An 11,087-nucleotide genomic window follows, 5' to 3' on the forward strand; every position below is an offset into this window, starting at 1 on the left:
ATACTAGTCACTTTTTATTTAAAAACACACATAAATTCACTCAAGAATGAAATAATCAACTCTACTATAATTAGAAATCATCTATATAAATTAAATCAATGATAAGACCAACATTTCATTTAGTTTTTTATTTTTATTTTTTTATCCTCACCCAAGGACAATTTTTCATTGCTTTTAGAGAAAGAGACAGACAGACATGAAGGGAGAGACACCAGACTGCCTCGAGTACCAAACGCAGGATTATACGCACCAGACAGGTGATGGAACCTGTGACCTACGCACGTGCCCTGACCAGGAATCAAACCCACAACCTTTTGGTGTACAGCATGATGCTCCAACCAACTGAGCCATCCAGACTAAGATTTTATTTTAAATAAAAATGTTCATCCTTCTCCCTACACTCAATCCTCAAAACTGATAAACATTAATAGGTTATTATTGAGCCAATCACCAAACAGCTTTTAAGAAAAAGAGAAATAAGTAAAGACGGGGATGAGTGAAAATTCAAAATCTGTACTCCACTCTCTGATTCTCTCCATGGTACTTACAGTCCATGAACAGCCCGGGCTATTTTAGAATTTCTCTCTTTCTAATCTGCGCATTCCCCTACATCCTGACATCTCAGTGTACTAATAAACCTGTGATAAAGATTCCTTCTCCATCTACTTCTTCTCCACCTAGCCACCACCACCCTCCACCCCCTTCTACCAAACCATTCTTCACACAAGGCTCCACAGAAGCAAAACTGAGCATGTTGTTACCCTACTTTAAAATCCCCATTGTTTACCCAATAATTTACAAAGTATTAACTTTCTACAATGGTTGATTTGCTCCTAAGTGTCAATCACATTAAATTTTCACTATTTCTGAACATCTCGTTTTTGCATATGCTTTCTCCTACATCTACAACGCTCTTATCCCATTTACCCTTTAAGATATATTGTAAATCACCTCTCCTCTGCATGAAACACCTAAATCCTAAAACAGAATTATTCACTCCTTCCTCTGTACTCCCAGAGCGCTTTCCACTTGCCATTTTAATACTTATTATAACATGTTATATTAATTACAGGAAGCAGTATAGTGTAGTGGCTAATAAGAGAATCTCTGACATAAGACAGATTTAGGTCCAACACCCAATCTTCTACCTAGTAGCTATATGGCTTTAGGCAATTCAGTTACCTAGAGAGCTAGGACTCCATTTTTTTCATTAATAAAACTGGGATAACACATTAATCTAGCTCAAAGTGCTACTGTGAGTGCATTTGGTACTATTACCTTTGAGGCTAGTAAACATGCAAAGAACACCAGGAGAGCCAAAATAAGGAAGATCACAATTATCCCTCTCAGACTGGAGGGGAATATGGGGTCTTCCTGCACAAGAGGAGAAATTATGTCTGAAGTCATCCCCATAGGGGTAGCATACACCAAAATATTTAATTAGCCTTGGGTGATGGAATTACAAGCAATTTTGGTTCTGTTTCTTTGTGCTCTTCTGCACTGGGTATGTGCACTGGATATGTGCCACTTACTAAGAAAAAAAAATCCTATGCACTTAAAAATCTGACCCGTCACCTAGAAGCTGTATCTAGTACAAAGTTAATACTCTATAAATATTTGCTAAATAAAGCAATTTCTATAGTACATTTAATTTTGGAGGCCTGTTTATAAGCATTCATTTCTTTGCTTCTCATAATCACTTCTTGGGTAGGCAGGGCAAGTTATTATTACAACCCCTACAAAATGAGGCTGAGAGTTCAGAAATAACTACAAGGGACTAGGCTGAAACTTAAAACCAAATCTTCTAACTTTTCAGTTTTCTTACTCTACTACTAAGCACTAAAAGTGGACTCCTACTCGCATTCCTAGGTCAGAGAACCAGAACTCTTGACACCACTGGAGAGGGAGCAAGCAAAGAAAAATAAATGTAACTTTTTAAAGAAGTTTCACTGATCCTTTCAAACAATAAAAAAAAAAATCTGAGTACATAAATTCCCAATGAAACTGTTCCACAAAGACCATGTAACCAGCAAAAACAGTAGTAGCTAATAGCCCCACTATGCTGCTCTAACACTTTCCATATATCTGTGTAATCCTCACTTTAATTCTATGAAACAGATAACTACCATCACTATTTTACAGATGAGTGAACTGAAACACATAGAAGTTAAATAGCATGCCTAAGATCACACAGTGAGTACTGAAAATGATCAAGGAGTAAGGTCAATCAATAAGTTTTCAGCAATTCCATTTGTGCATTATTTATCTGAAGAAATCCAAAAAACTAATTAGAAAAGATATATGCACTCCTACATTCATCACAGCATTATTTACAAGAGCCAAGACAGAGAAGCAACCTAAGAGCCTATAGACTGACGAATGGATACAGAAGATATAGTATGTGCGTACAATGGAATATGGCTCAACCATAAAAAAAAAAAAGAATGGAATCTTGCCTTTGCAACAACATGGTGGACCTAGAGGGTACTGTGCTAAGTGAAAGAAGAAAAATATAAATACTGTATGATTTCACTTATATGTGGAATCTAAAAAACAATATAGACAAACAAACATAAGAGAAACAAATTGATAGACACCAAAAACAAACTGGTGGCCCCAGATGGGAACAGCGTTAGGCAGGATGGAGGAAAAAGTTGAAGGAATTAAGGAGTATGAACTGCTAGTTCTAAAAAATAGTCATAGGGATGTAAAGTACAGCATAGGAAATATAGTCAATAATAACTATGTATGTTGCCAAATGGATACTAGATTTATTGGGCTGATCACTTCATAAAATATATAAATGTCTAATCACTATGTGGTATACCTGAAACTAATATAACATTGTGTATCAACTATAATTTAAAAATAAATTTAAAAAATAAAACAAAAACTTGAGGGACTTCTGGTCAAAATGGCAACGTAGACAGACATGGCTCGCCTCTTCACACAACCACACCAAAATTACAACTAAAATATAGAACCACCATCACTCAGAACCATCAGAAATCAAGTTGATTAGAAATGTGACAACTACAGAATTAAAGAAACCACATCCATCCAGACTGGTAGGAGGGGCACAGACACAGAACAGGCTGGTCCCATACCCACATATGGTAGATAAAAATTCGTAAGGGATATTTTGGGAGCAAGGAGTCCCAGCCCAACACCAGGTCCCCCAGTCCAGGGTTCCAGTGCCAGGAAGGTAAGTCCCCACAACTTCTGGCTGCAAAAACCAGCAGGGATTGAGTCGGTGGAAGTAACTTCTGAAGCCCCACACAGTTCCTCTTCAAGAAGACACACACAGACTCACCTACTCAGACTCACTCCCTCTGAGCTCTGGCACTGGGACAGTCGTTTTAAAGGCACCAGTGGCATACTGGGAGAAACTGGGGTGTCTGGCATCAAGGCAAGCAGAAGCCATTGTCCCTTTTCTGAGCCCTCCCCCCACAGAGCCACTGAACCAGCAAGCTGGGACTCCATAGCTGAGACTCCATTAACCTATCTAACACTGTTTGACCAGCCTTGGAGATCCCCAGAGACTCTGCCCCACCCAATTTACTGGGGCACCCAAGCTGCTTTTCTATATGAATGGCTGGTCTTAGCCCCCACTTCACAACTTCCCAAATCCTCTCAAACAAGCAACAGCTGGCCTCAGTGAGCCTCAGGCCCAGCACTAGCAGCAGCCAGCCCAGATTCATACCTTGGCTTCCCCTGGGAATCTCCAAGCCCAGCACCAGTAGTAGCCATCTCACATTGTAGCTCAGGCAGCATGGCCCCAGGCAAAACACAGGTGAGAGCTGGCCTTGGCCTGTATCACCTGGAAAACCACAGGACCAGTGCACCCAGCGGACAACTACAGACCACGTCAGAGCACCACCACCCTCACAGAGTGGAGGTTGTTGGTAAACAAGCGAACCTTGCAGCTGATTCATCTGCCAACAGCAACCAAGGCTCAATAGGAGCATGTACTCAGCCCACACAAAGGGCTTACTTCTAGTACCCAGCCTGGGTAATAGGGGCAGCTGTGCCAAAAGACCCTACAGGACACCTACTACATTACACCACACTACCAAAACATGAAGTCAAAGCAGCTCTACCCAATACATGGAAACAAACACAGGGAGGCTGCCAAAACGAGGAGACAAAGAAACATGGCCCAAATGAAAGAACAGATTAAAACTCCAGAAAAAAAGAGCTAAATGAAAGAGAGACAAGCAATCTATCAGATGCAGAGTTCAAAACACTAGTTGTAAGAATGCTCAAGGAACTTAGTGAGGACCTAAGCAGCATAAAAAAAAACCCAGTCAGAAATGAAGGATGCACTAGCTGAAGTAAATAATTTACAGGGAAACAACAGTTGGGGGGATAAAGTTGAGAATCAAATCAATGATCTGGAACATAAGGAAACAAAAAACCACCAATCAGAACAATAAGAAAAAAGAATTAAAAAAATGAAGGTAGTATAAGCAGCCTCTGGGACAATTTCAAGAGGTCTAACATTTGTATCATAGGGTTGCCAGAAGAAGAGAAAAAACAATTGGGAATCTATTTGAAAAAATAGTTAAAGAAAACTTCCCTAATTTGGTGAAGGAAATAGACATGCAAGTCCAGGAAGCACAGAAAGTCCCAAACAAGGTGGATATAAAGAGCCCCACTCCAAGACACATCATAATGAAAATGTGAAAGGTTAAAGATAAAGAGAGAATCTTAAATGCAGCAAGGGAAAAGTAGTTATCTACAAGGGAGTTCCCATAAGACTGTCAGCTGATTTCTCGAAAAGAACTGCAGGTTAGAAAGAATTGGCAAGGAATATTCAGTTATGAAAAGCAGGGACCTATAGCCAAGATTGCTCTATACAGCAAAGCTATCATTTAGAATCAAAGAGCAGATAAAGAACTTCCTGGACAAGGGAAAACAAAAGAAGTTCATTCTCTCCAAACCATCATTATATAAAATGTTAAAGGGACTTATTTAAGGAAAAGAAGATCAAAACTAAAAACAATAAAATAGCAAAAATACATATCTATCAATAATTGAGTTTAAAAAACTAGGCAAAGAAAAAACAGAGACAGATTCGTGGATAAGGAGAACCGTTTCATGCTTGCCAGATGGGAGAGAGATGTGGGGGAATGGGTGAGGAGGTGAGGGGATTAAGAAGTACAAATAGGTAGTTACAGAATAGCCATAGGGATGTAAAGTACAGTTTAGGAAATGGAGTAGCCAAAAAACTTATACACATGACCCATGTTCATGGACAAGAACAATGGCATGGGGACTGCCTGAGGAAGGGGGGTACTGGGTGGAGGAGGGCTAAGGCAGAAAAAATCAGGACAACTATAATAGCATAAAAAAATAAATTTTTTAAAAAACATGAAAAAGTAATGATTTGTTTTATCTCAATTCAAAGGATCTATAATCCTTAACCTACGAAAGAATAAAACCACACTCTTATTTGAAATTCTAAAAATTACAAGCAGTTATTTTCTCTTGTCACATGTCACTATAAGCCTGTACTGTTAGTTTTTTGTAACAAAAATATTTGGCTTCAACTACAAACTTTACAGCATTATTCTACCATAAGTGCTTCTCAGCTTCCTAAAACAAAACAAAAAAAAGTTAAAATATTAGCCCTGGCTGGTGTGGCTCAGTGGACTGAGCTCTGGCCTGCAAACCAAAGAGTCACTAATTCGATTCCTAGTCAGGGCATATGCCTGGGTTGTGGGCCCAGTCCCCAGTAGGGGGCCTGCAAGAGGCAACCACACACTGATGTTTCTCTCCCTCTCTTTCTCCCTTCCTTCCACTCTCTAAAAATAAATAAAATATTTTTTAAAAAAGGTTAAAACATTAGAGGGCTTGGGTATTTTTTTAAAGCAAATAGCATATAGCAAAAGCAATACACTAACCTCCCAAAAATGACAATGCCATCAAAAGACCAGTTCTCCTCTTAAACCAGTTCTTCCTCAAAAGGAAGTTCTCCTCTTAGCAGCACTTTTCAAGCTAGCTACAGTTTATAATCACACATGGGCCTTTTAAAAAAGACACAGTATTTTGAGAATGGGTATAAGTAAGTGTTTTTAAACAAGTAATTCTAATGTGTAGCCAGGATTGAAAACTACTGCTCTAAAGAAATCCACACCCTCCATGTTATTATTTCACATAGAACTTTTGTCCATGTGGTCTGGAAAAGTATTCAGTCATCTTATTCAGCCAATTTGCAAACAACCAAGAGAGTACAATAAATAGGACCCTTCAACTAATAAAAGAGGTATTAATTGTAAGAACACTTAGCCCAAAAAGAACAAACAGCAAAATAAAAGGATTCCACTGGTAATGTTTTGGATAGCAGAGTAACTTCAATTAACATGTCAAATATGCCAATGACCAAGCTATTTCTATTTTTCAAACCCTAGATTTTACAATCTGTTAAATGGTGCCATGTTTCTTGAGAGCCCAATAATTCCAAACGAACTACACTAAAACAACTATCAACCATGAAACTGAGAGCCCTGAAAGTGTCATCTTTAAAAAAAAAAATACCCTAAAGATTACTTAAACTGAACTTTAAGGTTGTATAATTGCTGGCAAAGAAAATCTTTTCATGCCTTCATACAGAGGATATCACTGAAAAGTCAAGATTGCCAATAAGAACTCTGAAATTCAAAATCATATGCCTACATTTTTGTATTGCTTCTTAGTTTCACAGGATGACTAAAATAAGCTTCAAAATCAAATACTAAAATATCCTATTATTAAAAAACACTATTACAGGTCCATATCCCGTATTCAAAATCTTTGAGGACAGATATACTTCAGAACTTCTCAGATTTTAGAAAGGCAGTATGTTTCCACCATAACAAAGCCCCAGAGGGTCTAAAGCAACTTCAACAAACAAATAAATACTACAACAGCAAAATATGACAATTTTTTAAGTGAGAAGTATAAAGATTATAAGTAGTCTCCTGTTGGTACAAGTTACTAAATTATTTTGTGGCAAACATATGAAAAAATTTTTTTTCAGAGCTTTGGATAAATCTGTAATTCAAGATTTCTCAGTGATACGGTGATTACTACCAGAAGGAAAGAGGGGTGAGGGGGAGTCAGAAGACAGTATAGCGGGATAAATGGTGATGGAAGGAGACTCGAGACAGTGAGCACACGATACAACATACAGATGATGTATTACAGAACTGTATACCTGAAATCTATACAATTTTATTAGTCAATGTCTCCCCCCAAAAATAAATAAATAAATAAAGTAACAGCCTTAAAAAAAGATTTCTCTGTGATATTCAAGACACTGCAACTGGATTTTGGGTAAAAAGTCACTATGACAAAACATCCCTTTAATACCACTATAATTTGAAAGAAACAACTCTATTATGTTAGAAACAAAAAAAAAATTCAAGTAGTGTCCACCAATTTTCATGATGATTAGAATAGCATTTAAATCCACCTTAATTTTTATAATGCAATTTGGGACAAGACCAAACAAATACATCAACATGTGCACATCTACTGACTAATTCAAGTCACAAGCAGAGAGCCAGATGTGAAGAAGGGACAGATAAACACCTAACTTTTTATCTAGCATTATGGAAGCAACAGAGGGCTTGGAAGCTGAGCAAACCTGGCTCCACCACACAGGAAAGTTACTTAAGCTCTCTGATCCAGTTTCTCCATGTAAGAATGAGGGTGATAATAATAGTACCTATATCCTTGTATTTTTAGGAGGGTTAAATAAACTAACATTTTATGGGGTTTAACATTTTATGAGGGTTAAATAAACTAACATTTAACATTTGAAATCTATATTAACTTACAGTCAATATTAACCCCCTACCACTTTTCCAAAGACCAATTACATGCTAAAGGGGCACAGTATGACCTGCCTATGATATGTCAGCAATTTTCAACCTTTTTCATCTCATGGCACTCATAAACTAATTATTAAAATTCTGTGGCACACCAAAAAATGATTTAGTAATATCTTTTGCCGATCTGACTAAAAAATAGGTATACTTTTGATTTATTCACACCGGACAGCTATTGTTGTATAGGTTGTTGTCATTTTCTTACTTGATAATCTGAAGGAAAAGAGGTCAGCGCTCCTGACTAAATAGTCAGGTACTGCATGTTTTAAAAATTCTTGTGGCACACCAGTTGAAAATCACTGATATGTTACCAGGCAAATTTTATAATACAAAACCCACCATGAAAATATAACATTAAAATGACTAATTTCTGAAATCAGGGCAGCTTTTTGCAATATTCAGACAAAACCTACCTACTCTGCCAATACCCTTTTGTCTTCCACACAACCAACTGTAAATATAAGTAGGTGATAAGTGATAAACTACTACACTGAAAAATGCACTTTTTACTTGAAATAAAATTACTAGAATGCTGCCCTGGCTGGCAAGATTCACTGGATTGAGCACCAGCCTGCGGACAGAAAGGTCATGAGTTCGATTCCCAGTCAGGGTACATGCCTGAGTTGTAGGCCAGGTTCCCAGTTGGGGGCATGCAAGTGGTAACTGATTCCTCACATGTTTCCCTCTATCTCTTTCCCCCTCTCTCTAAATAAATAAAGCCTTTAAAAAAAAAACTACCAGAATGGTCTAGGTTTTCCAGATAAAGGGAAACCATTATGGTGGTAAGACTTCATCATTTATACACAACTACTGTCCGATGAACCCAGAGAATTTAAGCAAACTTAGGGAAAAAAAGGTGCAGCAGACCAAAATCCATTTTCCATAAACTGTCCACTGAATGAGAAAACAGGTAACTTTAGTCCGAATTCTGCACCTAATGGATACTTAAATTGTGGTTAAATGTACAAAAGGATGGAATCCTTTATTATTTATCCTACATTCAATTTTAATTTAGTCCCATTATATAACTCAAGAAAGTTGCAAAGCAATGAATCAGTCTTAAAAGCACAAGTTCTGAGCTGATTCAGTGCTTCAGTGTTAACTATTTTCCCAAAGTACAGTACAACCTAGACCTCCACCACACCCAAGTTGAGGGAAGATATTTAATCAAGTTAACAGAGCTCTTGGGAAGTAGAAGCTCTCCCTAAATGTTGTTAATACTCAAAACCTATTAGTTATTGTTAACACTTCCATAAGTAACCTACTAGGGCCTTACAGTTCCATCAGCTTTAAGAATATCACCTGCCATGTGTCCTAGTAGAGTGAAACAAATGGAATTCAAGTACTACCCAAACAAAATGCCTTGACAAATATCTGTATTATTTTGTGTTCTAATCCGATGTTATTTAATGTGAAAAGACTTGTAACTAAAAGCAAAAGAACCAGCTGCCTCTTAACTACCTACAGGAGGAACTACCTACAAGACTTAAACTTCGTACTTGCACTTTTTGCATTATAAACAGCAAACGCCAAAGAAAAGGAAAATAGAGAAAACCCTAATTTCGCTAAGGGGAATAACCACAAGTGTGAGTTAACAAATGAGAAAGCAACAGGGAAAGGGCCAGGGGGAGGGGCGGCTGGTGAGCTCAGTCGGAATCCTAAACATGCCACCCAGCTCAGACGGCACCCAGAACATCTGTAACGACAGCTGCGACAGGGAAAACGGGGGTGTGGGAGGAAGAGGACCGTGGTTTGGGGGCTCAGAGTTGTGCCTGCACCTTCGGCTTCCTCCTTTGCTAACTCTTCTCTCACTCGCAATTCCCAATCTCTCATCCTATCCTGCTTCCCCCATAAAGAAAAATACATAATAAAAACCAGAGGCAGAGAAGACAAAGAGACGGGAGGAGGCTGGAAAGAGTGTCCAGAACAATGGGGGAAGAGGGTGCAAAGCGAAACTCCCGAAGAGGACAATGCAGGGTGGTGGAGAGGAGCCCGGGGAGCCGAAGGGAAGCGCCGCCCGCGCGGCCCGCTCTCTCCCGTCCAGGCGTCCCTAGCTGGCGGGGCCCGGGCTCGGCGCTATCAAGCCGACGCGGCGAGAGGGACTGGGCCGGAGCGGGCCGGAGCCGCGCAGCCCGGAGGGGCCGGAGGGGCCTGAGCAGGTCCTCGGGCAGCTGCAAGAGGAACTCACCGGCATTCTGGTCTCGGGGCCAGAGGTAGTATGTGGCCGGGATCACGATAAGCCCCACGAAGGAGGTGAGGAAGTAGAAGAAGGTGTTCCCGCTGTCATCGTACTGAAACTGCTGCCCCGCCATGGCACACCCACCTCTGCCTCCCTCGTCTCACCACCGCCCCCACGACCCCACTCAGCGCTCTGACACCGAGCGCCCCGGCCCCGTGTGGCGTAGCTTGGACGCCGACACCGCCTCTCCTCCCTACCCCCACGGCTACTCTCACGGACACACCGCCGCTACCGCCGCTACCGTCGCCAGCTCTCGCGAGAAAAAACAGTTCCCGCCCCTCTCGGTTTGTCCCATCCCTGCCTCTCCTTCACACGCTAGCTAAGGGAGACGTGGCGCGCGCAGCCGTGGAACTCCACGAGGTCCCGCCCTTGGCCCCGCCCCCGAAGCAACAGCCCCGCCCCTCAAGCTTCTCTTGATTCTACCCTAGGACCCTTTCTAGCCCTGGAGTCCTTTTACCTTTCTTTGCTTCCTTTCCCAGTGACCCACCCCGGGTCCAGGGGGTCGGTTTGTAGAATCCTAGCAAAGGACTTCTGCGCCAAGTAGTGGGTGCGGGCGGTTCACCGAGCTGGGACTGGGGTCGCAGCTATTCTGAGCAGAACTTTCTTGCTTCCCCCTCTCTCCTATCCCTGCCTCACCCTGTCCTGCCTTCTAGCTTTTTATTTTACCTGGTTGATAATGATGTGTCTTAGGTTACGGATCCACTCCTCCAGCCCAAAAATTCTGGAAACAAGGGTCATGCAGAATAGGGCGGCACAGAAGAGGCTGGTGAGGGTTTTGTTTGCAAAGTAATGCTTGTTATTAGAAGACTGAGGTCTACTGCGCCCATTTTGCAAATGGATATTCCCCAAGCCATTATTAGAGACGATGATCTCCATCCCAGAGTTAATATTTATAGCCTCCGAACAGTGTTTCTTCAACCCAGGCAGTAGGCTAAGACCTTGATTGCTTTATGCCATTTAATTGTCCGTAAAAC

General features: G+C 40.6%; 1 protein-coding gene across 1 annotated transcript in view; it reads right to left on the minus strand.

Moving 5' to 3' along the window:
- SEC63 (SEC63 homolog, protein translocation regulator) overlaps positions 1–10,358 on the minus strand; it is a 71,767-nt gene extending 61,409 nt beyond the window's left edge. The window contains exon 1 of the mRNA XM_045843304.1: positions 10,063–10,358. Within this exon, the coding sequence (XP_045699260.1) occupies positions 10,063–10,186 (124 nt within the window). The 5' untranslated portion in view covers positions 10,187–10,358. The remainder of the gene's footprint in view (positions 1–10,062) is intronic.
- Between the last annotated feature and the right edge of the window lie 729 nt (positions 10,359–11,087).

This window comes from Phyllostomus hastatus, unplaced genomic scaffold, assembly GCF_019186645.2.
Source record: "Phyllostomus hastatus isolate PE091 unplaced genomic scaffold, TTU_PhHast_1.1 phas_contig_40, whole genome shotgun sequence".
NCBI lineage: Eukaryota > Metazoa > Chordata > Mammalia > Chiroptera > Phyllostomidae > Phyllostomus > Phyllostomus hastatus.